Source organism: Lepisosteus oculatus, chromosome 10 (assembly GCF_040954835.1).
Source record: "Lepisosteus oculatus isolate fLepOcu1 chromosome 10, fLepOcu1.hap2, whole genome shotgun sequence".
NCBI classification, from domain to species: domain Eukaryota; kingdom Metazoa; phylum Chordata; class Actinopteri; order Semionotiformes; family Lepisosteidae; genus Lepisosteus; species Lepisosteus oculatus.
Genome location: NC_090705.1, coordinates 17,157,549 through 17,170,672, shown reverse-complemented (window position 1 = coordinate 17,170,672; position 13,124 = coordinate 17,157,549). Strand labels below are relative to the sequence as shown.

Genomic DNA, 13,124 nt, shown 5'->3' with positions numbered 1-13,124 from the left:
GAGATACTAAAAAAAATGGAATGTAATGAGAAAAATAACACTTTTTACATGTAAGATGTACCATGATGATATTTGCTTGTAAAGGGGTAAAGGTGTAAATGAACTTTTTAAGCAAGAATATTTACAGACAAAATGTAGCAAAGAGACAATATACAGTATAAAAACCTTCGGTCAACATTTAATAATTGAAAGAGACACACGAATTTGTACAATCACAACCAATAGTTCAAACAAGCTGGTACACTACATGGGCTATTTTTTTGTTTCAACATAGTCAACATGTACAGAAGTATATACTACAAATCTACAGAATTTTAACATTTGAAATTCCCATTCATCCTTTTCCTTTCAGCTGTTGGCAGTGGAGCCAGGCTCTGGAGACTGCAGGAATTCATAAGGATCATGGACCATTTCAGGCTGGTCTCCAACACCCAGATGAGTTGGGCTCCCTGGTTAAGAAGGAAACAATATTCAGACACTGTTAGCAGTCACCAATCCGCGACATAAGCTTATTCCTGGTTGTTGTGCAAATAATGTTACAAAAAACTAACAATATTATATTTTTCACAAAGAATATATGTCCTTCTGCAGCTCTGGGACCTTGTTTGCAGGCAAGTGAGAAATGTTGAGATTTACTTAAACCAGGAGCAAAGCTATTGAAACACACATTAAAGTATCCACATCTGGATTACATTATAAATGCAGTTCAATCATATTATGTAGGCGGTGGCTATTCAATTAACTAAAACACTGTAGGAAGGAAAAAAGAATAAAAGGTTAACACACATGTATTGTTTTCCTAATGCTTGGAAAAAACACCTTTTACACCAATTACCATCAAGTACTGTACTGCGTGTCTCGCCCACCTTCCGTGTCAATGACTGTAATCTGGGAGAACTGTATTTTCCCAATGTACTTTTCACATGAGGTAAAATTCCCTAGATAATACCAACCCTCAACATCACCTGTTGTACCTACAGCTGATCTACGATGGGAGGGCACTGGGTCCGAGGTCACAGCTGCGTGATTTTCGAAGGTACAAATTGCTTTCACCACAGCATCTAGTGAAACACCTCCTTTCCTGTTGCTTTAATAGTATGTGTATCCCTTACCTAGATGATGCTGCTCCCGCTCAGAGGTGTTGGACAGCGAGCTGAGATTGGAGGAGGGCCGAGAGCCCACCCTGTCGTTCTGTGCCTCGTGGAGGTCCTGCAGCAGCTTGGCTGTCTCATCGAAGTGCAGGTGCCCCTCATCGTGCTCTGGCTCCTTCTTCACTGCTTTGCCTGATGAACAGCAAACAGGAAGGAACAGTGTGTATCTCATCTCAGGATAGAGGAGCCTCCTGCTCTTATACATGAGCTGCCTCTTCCTTCAATTTCAAATCTCACACTGTCCAGAATCAAATATTTCAACAGAAAAACACTAAAGCAGCATGGCCCTAATTCACATAGCCATAGATGTACTAGTTTGTTTAATAGCGTTACTAAATCCATAAAATCAAATGTTCAGTACTAAATTATTTGTAAGTATAGGTTAGGGCAGAACAAAGTTCAAAGAACCCTATTTTGTTCCTGTGGTGCTATGTTGCTAAAATTCAAAACAAACCAAGGTTGATCCATGTCAACCCTCCGGCCTTGGTGGCGAGCCAGGCCAATCGGCCAATTGTGCGCTATCTCTTGGGGAGTCCCGGGCCTCGGTGGCGATACAGCTCGAACGTGCCTCGTCTGGGCAGCTGGGATCAACCCCCACTGGGAGTGATCACCTTCAATGGCCAAGCCACCGGAGGGCCTAACTGCAGCCTGTCACTGGATGTGGGTCCTATTCTGGGCAATCCAAGTCTCAAGACACTCCCTGCCTGGGTTTTGCTGAAGGACACAGGAGGTTTTTAAAAGTGACTCACCTATGTTGTTTAGCATCGACATATCCAGGGACATGTCAGAGTAGGACTTCATAAAATCCAGAACAGAGCTGTTTTCACCACCAGACAAGCTGCCTCCTTCTCCTAACTTGGAAAAAGTAATTACATTTAATTATTAAAGTTAGGCTGATGATGAAATTAGGCTGTACTGGCTACAAAAGAACCAAGTTCATATGCAATGTTTTTTTTCTATCTGCAATAGGTAATTTCTCATAAATTTTTTGGGAAAAATATCTGCAAACACTTATTATTGGAGAAACTCAGTCCAATCCTAAATGAGGTTACCTGAATATCACATAAACTAGTTTTGGTCTCATCCGGAGGTTTCATGGCAATGTTTCGTTTCTGTAAAATAAAAAATTGCATCTTAAAATTAGTAAAAGGCTAGTTACAGAAAGAGAAGGCACAGTTAACGGTGATATAAAGCAGGGGCTGTTGTTTCAGGGCAGTAGTTATGGACCTGGCTGACATTCCTTTACCTGTCGGATTTGATACATGGCTTTTGAATGGTCACCTCCAGTCATCTGATCCAGCAAGCCATCGACTATCTTCTTTGTAAAGCTGCCACAACCTTTTACAAACTCCTGAAGGCTAACAACAACAGAACCAAAAAAAACATGTTAATTCAAATCTTTCATTTTTGCTACAAGCGCGTCCTGGGAACCAGAAAATGAGAGGGCTCAGTCTGACGCTGTACAAATATGTTTTAAAAAAACGTGATAATAACATTTGGGTGGACTGAAACTAAATGCATTTCAAACTGACAGGCAGCAAGTCAAAAACATTGATATCAGATTAAATAGTTTGTCTAAAATAGTTTGTTGGGCTTACTGTATTTTTTAAATATACCACACATAAATCATCTGACAACTATGCCTTTTAGTGGACTTGCAAAGAACTAAAAACTTCTGCCTTCCTTAATTCACAAGACTAGACAAAACCCTTACTGTTCAAAGTAAAATGCTGAATTTTGATATTCTTTTACTATACTTACAAAAATAACATTGATATTTTAGAATACTGACAAATTCTTAACTGCAGAGCTTAAACCTAAACAGTTGTACGTAAATAAGGATTCTAGCTCCCTTATCTGCTCACCTCAAGGCGCACTGTACACCAGTATCATCCCCATACACAGAATACAAAAGGTCCATTTCATCTGGTCTGAGGTCTGGGAAGACTGTGTTGTTTTGCAAAGATTGGGTGTTATAAGCACTGTTCAGGTATGTCACTAAAAAAAAAAGAAAGGGATACAGAAATGAACTGAAAACCAGCTTAAGCTACAAAAAAGTTGTATTCTTAATATGTAAAGATAATCACAAATGTATCCAAAGTACACAAAGCATGACCTATATTTCATGCTGTCTGTTAGAATCATAAAAATGAAAGGCTGCCCAGGTAAATGTCCTTGTTTTTAGACTGTTTCTAGACTCCATTGCCATTCAGTAGTTTCTGAAGGGTGCTTGTGTGCTTCTCTGGGTTCACAGCAATTTATACATGATGAACAGGGTAACCTGAGGAAACTATTTAGTATTCATGTACATAATATTAATCTGTATGGAAACTTAATAAAATTTTTCATAAAATGTGCAAATAAATAATTGGGGACCTACTGCATCACATTTTAAATGTGATCTGTGAAACTGTTAAACCAGGCTCTAAAAGTTCTCACCAAAAACATGACCTTTAAAATCTAAGATGTATTGTCAGTATCATTACAATGTGTCTATACTGCAGATTCAAACAAAAGAGGGTATCTGCTTAGCATTTTCTTACACTTTCTTTTACTTTTGTTGTGTCTGTTACACAACTACTTTGATTACAAATCTATGAAATCTATACATCTACTTATATATTTCTGTGTGTGTGCAATTGCCACTCAAATGTAAGGCTAAAACAAAGCACTTTAACATGCCCTAATAGTACACAGGGTTTTGAAAATCTGACTCATTGGATATAGAACACGATCGAAAATCAAGAACTTTTCTTCCTTTGTCAGCCTACCTTTGAGTCTTCTATCATCTTTGAAGCCCAAAGTAGTTAAACCAGGTAAGAGCTTGTTCGATAAGGAACTTAAATCCACAGGATGCGTTTCCTCCTCTACAAAATGTGAAGAAGTTTTAATTAAATACAAGGCTAATGGTTAACCATTTCAACATGGATAGAGGAAACAAAACCTGTGGTAACCGTGAGCAAACAACAAAGTTCTTTCATTGCACTACTACCTCTGCAAAGAAAGCAACAGACAACTGACACCATGGTCAGCTTCTTCAGGACAATAAATGCAACCACATTAGACGATAGAAAAGCTCAAGTAAAAAGCATGGTGGTTAAATACAGTGCAAAGAGATTACAACATTTTCCACTGGTATATCTTGTCATATGAAGAAGTTCCTATTGAACCTTATAAAAAACAGGTTTATCATGATGTTAAGCTTAAAAATCCCACCTTCTGCTTCTGTGTCTGAAGGGTTGACTACTGTGTACACAAGAGAGCCTTCAGCCTCCTTTCTCAGATATCCCATCTACAAAGACAAGGACAGGAAAGATCATGCCATCCACCGACACTAAAGGAAGAAGAAACCCAGTACCCCGCTCTCATGGAAACTTACTGCCAAGACCTTTTGGGCATTTTCTGCAACACCTCTGCTATAAAGGATAATTGTATGATTTTTCTTATATTTAGGCAAATAGTTCCAAAACGCAAGTCAAGACTATTACATAAGTGTATGGAAAAAATGTTTTTGAAAACATTTAATTTTAAGAGGACTGGGTATGTAACTCATGCTTACTTGAAAATTAAAAGAAGGGCAGACATTTCAGTGGTATCAGATGTTTTAAGAGAAAAAAAACAATGTATGTATGCATAGGTGTTTTGGCTGTGATCAAACAATTTCAGACAGTTATAATAGATCTACAAAAAAGTTTTACAAAACAATAGAAAAAATGAATTTTAACACACTGTATCTGAAAGCTTTGAAAATTGTTGCATTGTTCTTTACTTCCTCTTAAATCATACTAAATGTCACCAGTGACAGGTTCCCAGGCTATGATATCAAACTTGCTTTTCAAAAATCAATTACACTTTTTTTATATATATATATAGGTAACAAAAAGATCCCATTTACAGTCATTTACCAAACTGCTGTGAAATCCAGCTCTACTGCAGGAGAGGCTAATTTCTTCTGAAATCCAAACCCCACCCTGCCCATGTCTGACAGACAGGGGCCTGACAGCTCTCCCTTATTAAACAAGAAACTGCAAGTGAAAGTGCTAAACCTCTTCTAATTCTTAGCAAATTACCTTCACAAACAAAAACTCAATAAATAGAACAGTTTCCACAGTGCACGGCAACACAGACATTGCAACACTGGCAGCCCCAAGAACTCCCAAGAGAGAAATCTTTATGTTTTTAGAACAGTAAACATTTAATTGTTTAAATAACAAATCTTATGGAATTAACAAAACATTACAGCAATTCACCAGATGTCTAATCCACTGTAAATATAGGAATAGCAGGCTCCTCCTGCCCTGTGTGGGTGTGGACTGTACCTTGGAATGAGGCATGTATCTGCTGATTCGGTCTCGGGCTTCGTCAGCTGCATGTTCCACTAAGGCCAGGACGTGCTCTTCAGCTGTGCTGTCTGTCAAACTGCACGCATTGCCTTCAGGTTCATAGAAATAACTAGGAACCAACAACAGTCATGGCCTGTTAACGTCTGGCTGCTTGCGAATTGGCCTGACTTTTGAAATCCTGATCCTTGAAAGTCAAGTCATTATTTTGAGGCAAAAGAAATCTTATGCTTAGCTGACAGCGAAAGCGCACTAGTGACACCAGTAACGGAGAAATTAAAACAGTAAGGAGCTGAAAGGTTACACAGATGCTCCCATCTCAAATGTGAAAAAGTCTTTTTCAGCACTATTATTAAATTACTGTTCTAACACCAAAATTTAAAAAAGCATCAAATGAACATAACATTGTAGCTGTTATAAGAGAAAAAATTAAACAATGAAAAATTTACAAGGATTGGTCCAAATAACTTTCTTGACTGGGATCCTCTAGGTGGTGTAAAACACTACCATCTACTGGCAGATGAATGCAAGTACCTGCAAAACCTAAGATTAAAATGTCCTATTCAAAATCTCACCAGGGTTTGCTAGGGTATAAGATCCGATGCTGTAGAACGGGAATTTAGTGTGATTTCTTTAGGAGATTTTACAATTAGAAAACTGTGGGGAGGGAAACATGATAACAAGGAGGATTCCAAAGTGCAGGGAATTTAAGGGTGCACACTTCCGAACTGTATTTCAAAAGTGAAACATCTGCGCTTCACCAACAGGATTACGGTTCATATACCTTATGCCATCTTTCATGTCTTTCACAGGTTTCTTTGATTTCTTTGTCGATTCAACAACAACAGGGATGACCTCAAGCACGGGCTCTTCTGTCGTTATGTCTTCATCTCCTAAAATCGCAGCCTGCTGAGAAAAATCCATGTCCTGCATGAACGACATGCTGCGCTTCAAAGCTAAAAGCCGCTCCTAGAAGCAGAAATAACAAAACCGAAGGGGCTTTACTTCTCCCAGTAGCTGGATGCTGTGACCATGGAATGAAATGGATATGGTGCCACACTGAACTGGAGATCCCAGCGTCACAAATGACAAAATGCCATGCAAAATGAAAACATGCTCAACTTGTTGAAAGGCCAGGAATCAACTGCCTTGAAAAGGGTTGTTCCTCAGATGGAAAGACGAGAGTGTTGGCAACATCTAAAAGACTACAAGAAGCTGAAGACCGTCACAGAAAGTAAGTGACAAGCAAAGAGAGTGAGGTAGGTGCTCAATAGCTAATCTGTGCAAAGATGGAAACATGAAGAAATGATGGAGAATGCGGTGCAGGAGGCTTTTTTCACTTTCACACAGGAGATCCCTTACTTTGCTCATCATCTTAAATCCCGTATGAAGCAACTTCTTTGCTGCTTTGTAATACACCGTTTCTGGTCGGTTGTACACCATTGCATTTTCGCACATCAGTTTGAAATCAGCCTGGAAACAGAAAAGGAAGGATGGGGAAAAAATGTGAAAGGGCAATACAAACATCATGACAGCAGAAACAGAAAGCTTTGACACAAGGATTGAATTACATAACAATGTTGCTGAAAACACCCAAGCCCCTACACTCATTGCAGATCTCACCTGCAAAGACTTCATTCTCATAGTGCAGTGTTTACCAGTCTTGATCCTGGTATACCACTGTCTCATCTAGTTTCGTTTTCAGCACATTTTTTTTTAATCAGCTGCTTCAGTTTCAAGTTTTTCTGCACTTAGGTCTTATGTATACATCTATCTTCGGTGCATTATTTCCAAGAAATGTTTGAGTTGAAAGTTGTTTTCCAATTTTTCTAAACTCCTCAAACAGCTTACTGAATAATGATGTACAAAAAGAGGTGAGAATGACAATATCAAACACCTCCAAAATAAACTTTATATATAGGCTGCATTAAAGTCTCCCTACTCATTTAAACAGTGGTTCTACTAATAGGAGTTCTGAAACTCAGCGTCTTGAACAGGATGCGTACTTTAACCCATCCTGCTATTTAAAAGCTGAAACTATTAACAGTTCAATAAAATTAATTAAGAATGAGAACAGAAGGCAGGTGAAAAGACTGGGAAAAACGTTGTAATATCCAAACTTAAAACAGGTGATGACACAAAGCTCAGAATAAACAACTTTCTCGCTTTCTCACTTTCTAAATGTGAAACCCAATATTTCACCCAGGCTTTTTACTTGAAATGTGAGGTGAATACAAAGCCGGAGCTGTCAATATTCTTTCATTTCAGCTGCAGAGTTCCTACTACTGCAGAAGTATATTACAGAAATCCATCAACCCTGCTTCACAGTCAAGTTTAGACAGCCAGATTTCCCTTTGACATTATTCCTGTGCAGCTCCCTGAGATTTTATTTACCTTAAATTCTGTAACTGTTTTATACTCATTGGTTGTGATCTTGTACTTCATTGTGCTGAAATCCATGGGATGCTTAATGATCATTGAATAGCCAGGGGCAATAGCGTCTGTGACCGGGAAGGCAAAGAACCCATGAGGATCTTTCCTAAAGAATGGCAAACAAAAAACTAAGTATACGTCAAACCACACAGCAAATAAAATGAACTACAAACACTGAGCCCATTTCCCATTGTTCCAGTTTGAATCAAAGTGCTTGGGTTGGAATATTCATTCCATTTCTGTTGTTGCTGTTCCCTGTGTTGGCTCTTGCCAAATGTTTTGCAAAATTAAACCTGAAACATTTTTACATGAATGGAATAAATACTGTTCCCATGTTTTTAAAAACAATTAGCGTATTTACCAGAACAACAAACATTTATGCATAATGCAACACAAAAGGCACCTGGTATACATAAATGCTCCAACCATGTAGCAAAGCACAGTGAAGGGGTGCTGAAACCACAGTAAAACCATCACAGTACTACAGTATAAATGTAAAACCTCTCTGGCAACCTGACGAAGGAAAATGTTCAGTAGTTTACCTCTGGAGCTGACGCAGGAAGTGCTCCAGCAGCTGCTGTCGAGGCGTGCACTCGTTTTCTACAGAAACACACAACAAGCAGAACGGAAGTAGAAATGCTAATTTAAAACACGCAGTTAATTATAATTTGAGCAAGTGCTGGCTGTATAATTGAATATATAACCACTGTTTTCTTATTTTTATATACATTCTCTGTCACGGTGCTGCAGAGAGTCCTCACCACAGCACACTATCCTAACAGCATAACATAAGGAGCTCTTCCGTTGATTAATGGGCCCTCATTATTAACAGACAGAGCTGGACAATGTAACAGGCTGGGTGAGTCCAAAAATCCCAAACATGCCCTGGAAAGCATCACTTATGTGCTGCAGTGGCTTTTGTTTCAGTAAAAAAAAAAAATATTGTTTTGAAAACACTCTCAAATTAGAAGAAAAACTGTTTTGCAACTTAAAATTAGTTCATGTCACTCACCTCACCTGTGGAAGGAGGCATATGAATAGGCAGGGTTGGGCTCAATGTTATCCTATCAGAATGTAGCCCATTCCCTCTCACCACTGTTCAATACGTTATTCAGAAGGCACTTTATTTATAGAGGCTAAAAGTGAACTACAGTATGCACCCATCACAGCTGTAGCTAAGTTGATTCATAATAAGCAATTAATAATAAAATATAACATGAAGACTCTTGAGCTAATAACCTATTGACCTGTAGCACTGAGCCACTGTTCATCCTGCCTACCCTGCTGAGTCCTGCACGCTCGGACAGGCCTGTCTGCCTGGTGCTCCACCTCCACCTTCACCCCAGGATCAAAGTCGTCCACCTCTCCCTCCGTGTCGCAGACCTCCTTCTCTCGTTTGCGCTTTTTTTCTTCCTGAAAACAAGCACCTCAATGGTGAAACAAAGCAGACGTCCCTCTCTGGAAGACCACAGAAACCAAAGGAAGCAAGTGGTCAACGCTATCTACGCCTAATGGCAAATGGTTAAACACTTCAAAGGTCTTCAAAGGGTTACAGTTCCAGAGCTCCCTGTGGCATTAATAACAAAACACTCTTTTAATCCCTGAAATGTTGTCCCTTTTCATTTCTGGATTAACTTCAGTATAATCAATATTTGTGCACCCTGTAAATCTCGACTAGCTAACCTCATTTTAGGCCATTTCACTCAGCCACATTCACTGAAACTAACAAAGCATGTTTTGCATGAACAGATGAATGAATAACTGGGAGTTATGAAACCCTTCCTTCAGATGTAGCTGCTTAGTCATAAAATAGTCAGCTGCTTAGTCATAAAATAACAGCTGTTTGCTTTTTTTATAATCTCTGTTGACTCTGAGTGATCATCAAGTTCAGGGAAAATACACCCTATATAGACTTGACATCCCTTCTCACTGTAAGCAACTGCATGAGGCAGAAACTCAACGTCATTTTTCAGCACATTGATGTAATCTACTGTACCTCTCCCTCTGTATCGCATTGCTCCCTCTCTCGTTTCTTCTTCTTTTCCTCCTGAAAAAAAAACCCCACAAGATACAGCTGGTCAGGCTGTGTTTCTTCCTTAAAACACAATTTCACAAATTCCATAATTTAAAGGCTAAATGGCCATCTAAACAATGTTTCTATCACCAATTTTGTTCTTTAAGTCTGTAGTTCCATTGGTATACCAACTTATCTTCTTGAAAGGTGATCAGACATTTTTGCATTCCTTCCCAGTTTTGAATTGATATTTGTTAATTGAGTTGGCTTCAGTGCCAAATCCTTCTTACAGCACAAGATGTACATCTGCCCACGACTGGAGCAGGCATGGACTGGAAGACTGGTTTGTGATCTTACAAGTTAAAGAATCAAGCTCTCATGTGCTCAGCAAGTCATTACTTCAGAATGGCAGCATGTGGATACCTGGACAAATTTAAAGGCACTTTAATGCCATCACGTAGAGGTTTTGGCTGTAGAGGACTACAGAAACAGCCCAAGGGAAAGGTCTAGACTCGGTGGCTCAAACTACACTCCAAACATGTTCCTTTTCTGGTTGAGCCTCTAGTGAAGCGCACACAGTGGGTTGTCAGTAAGTCAGTAAGTCAGTAAGTCAGTAAGTCAGTAAGTCAGGAAGTCAGGAAGTCAGGAAGTCAGGGGAAGCTAAACTGATGTGTGGGAGCCAAGCTGCTAAGATCTTGTGATGTTAAACGTGCCTATCTAGCATCTCATCTGCATGTTATTTCAAAATGTCAGAACTTCAAAAATCTCTATACAGACATGTAAACAAACAAGGAAACAGAGATGTGTAATCTTAGAAGATGACATCTTCTTAACACAATCCATTGTCACTAAATTACCTGAGCACATACAAACCAAACATGATAAAAGCTGATATAATACCCACAACCCTACACAGGTGCTTGATGCAACTGACCTTTTGTGTCAGCTTATTACTCTCTCACTACTACTTTGCAATTGTCATATCTGCATAACCTAAGACTTCCATTTAGAATTGAACACATGGAAGTATGACTATGGGTGTATACTGTATCTACGTCAATTAGAAACCTTTACATCCCCACTCAGCAAAGCGAGCACAAAGAGTCAATTACAAAACACCTCTTGTTTCATAATCGGCACTCTTTCCATGAGAGAGAGGACAACAATGTATCCAGACGCTCCCAAACTGCCCCTCATCCTTCACCTTTCTTCTCCGCCTCTCCTCATCGTCTGCGTGTTTGTCTTTCTCCTTTTCAGACTTTTTCTTCTTCTTTTTCTTCTTGTCTTTGTGCCGTTCCCGCTCGTGGTCAGATCTGTCGTCGTAGTAGCTGGAGTCGTGTCCCGAGCCTGACAGCTCCGTCACCTCGCTCCCGCCCACTTTCAGAACAAGCTTCAGGGGCTTGTCCAGAGGTTTGTCCTCATAGCCTGAAAGAGCCGCGTGATCGACATGTTAATTTTACTGGTGTGGATCAACAGCTGTGAACGAACAGCACCTATAGTAAGAGCAAGGGTTCCAGTTCAGGGAAGCCAAAAGGAACTGGAGGTCTAAATCACACTATCATAGAAGAGGAGCCCCAGAATACCCTGACAGCCATGGAGAACTCCATAGAGTGGATGACTCACACAATGTAAGCAATATCTTTTAAGAACATAATTCACAAGCGAGGGAAGGACATTTGACCCATCTAGACCCTTTGGTAGCTAGGAGCTAACCCACCAAAGATCTCATCCAATCATTTCTCTAAGAAAAACAGGATTTGGGCTCCAACAACATGGCAAAGTAGCATATTCCACACACTCACAATCCTTTGTGTAAAGAATGCTCTCCAGCACTCAGTTTTAAATGCACAATTAAATATGCCTATCCAGAAAAGGGTCTTTCTTTCCTACCTATATCCCTTTGGAGTAAGATACCCCTGATCAAAAGACAGGCAATAAATATAGAGACTACACTCACTTGACATGTCCGATTTTCATATAAAACTATCTGATACAAAGGATGATTTTCACTTATCACGCAGTGATGTCTTGACAACATTTCTGACCTGTGACCAAAGCGTGCTAATAGTTCTTTACTGTAACTTAGTCTTGCACACATAACCTCTTCTGCTTGTGCCACAGTGGTGCTGATTTGTAAAATAGCAGACCGATGCTACCATTATTGTGATGAAAAGTACCCTTGACAAATACAGAAAATATTTCATTACAGTCGTCTGTTTTTTGCATTTGTTCTCGGACAGCTCCTTGAGATGCAAGACACAAAATGGTGTTTTATAAATAAAATGTGCCTGACTGGGCGGTAATAGGTCTAAACACAGAAACCAAAAAAGCGGTCTGAGCAATACATTGACAGGTTAGAAAATTATGTAATAAAAATCTCCTTAAATATATTTGTAAATATTACCAGATTACATTATTTCGCAATACATGTTTAGAATTAGACAGGTTCATTTATTTATTAAAATCTAAATATTTTCAACTTTCAAAAGGGCTTAAAGGCTTGCAATACTAGTGGATAGGTGGAGTAAGAAAGGTTTTCGACCAATTAAAAGTCAAATAATATGATTTTATCTGCATTGCAGAGCGGTTGTATCAGTCATCCCGTAGTTACTAAAGCAAACTACCGATCACATGATGAGCATTCTGTGTACGTCAGTTATTTACTGTGAACATGCACACGACAAGATAAAAATCTAAACAAAATAGATTAAAGGCGCAAACAGACTCAGACACCACCTGTTCCTTCTCCGATCGAGACCACAACAACACAGGTAAAAACACAGCCCGGACCCTGTGAAACGTAAGCAGAGAAATCTCGAAATGCAACCTGCCCACAGTTCGTTTATTCTACTCACCATCAACCGTTCTCCACTCCGACTTGTGCTTTTTATGCTTCTTTCCCATTTTCAACAACCTACAAAGCCATATTACTTGTGAAATTCGCTGCTTTGTTTAGCAAGAAAGCCTGCCTGCAAGCGATCAAACACCGGAAATGCGCTCTCCGTCACCTCGGGTCAACATCGCAATCGTTGACGTTTTACTCAGGTTCTCCGGTCATTAGGTATTAATACGCGGAACGCGTTAAGACAAAACCCACAAGAGAGGACAAAAACGTGGTAGATAATATCTATTGAAAATAATTGTTTTAAAAATGTAAAAATATTTAGGAGAGCTTGAAAACCAGAT

At 39.4% G+C, this 13,124-nt stretch overlaps 1 protein-coding gene across 3 annotated transcripts; it reads right to left on the bottom strand.

The window, feature by feature from the left end:
* Positions 1-151: 151 nt before the first annotated feature.
* Positions 152-12,959, bottom strand: brd9 (bromodomain containing 9). Of its 3 annotated transcripts, none has more exons than XM_015357684.2 (17): positions 12,794-12,959; positions 11,143-11,363; positions 9,921-9,971; positions 9,205-9,337; positions 8,467-8,524; positions 7,886-8,030; positions 6,854-6,964; positions 6,276-6,460; positions 5,471-5,603; positions 4,368-4,443; positions 3,923-4,018; positions 3,017-3,149; positions 2,398-2,509; positions 2,204-2,263; positions 1,901-2,006; positions 1,113-1,283; positions 152-449 (listed from the first exon to the last, which is right to left on the bottom strand). In XM_015357684.2, exons 1-17 carry the CDS (start codon positions 12,840-12,842, stop codon positions 349-351), a joined length of 1,941 nt encoding a protein of 646 aa, XP_015213170.2. In that variant the 5' UTR covers positions 12,843-12,959; the 3' UTR covers positions 152-348. The 3 variants fall into 3 exon arrangements, with proteins under 3 accessions (XP_015213170.2, XP_006635921.3, XP_015213171.2); XM_006635858.3 differs by having other exon boundaries at positions 6,276-6,400; positions 12,794-12,958; XM_015357685.2 differs by having other exon boundaries at positions 6,276-6,397; positions 12,794-12,958.
* Between the last annotated feature and the right edge of the window lie 165 nt (positions 12,960-13,124).

Bases quoted from the DNA above. Each gene is read 5' to 3' on its own strand.
- brd9 (XM_015357684.2), bottom strand. From the start codon at position 12,842: ATGGGAAAGAAGCATAAAAAGCACAAGTCGGAGTGGAGAACGGTTGAT. The intron at 4,444-5,470 runs GTACAGTCCACA...TTGTCTTTGTAG, and splicing joins GATACATGCCTCATTCCAAG to ATGGGATATCTGAGAAAGGA. The intron at 2,007-2,203 runs GTAACCTCATTT...ACTTTTTCCAAG, and splicing joins CTAGTTTATGTGATATTCAG to TTAGGAGAAGGAGGCAGCTT.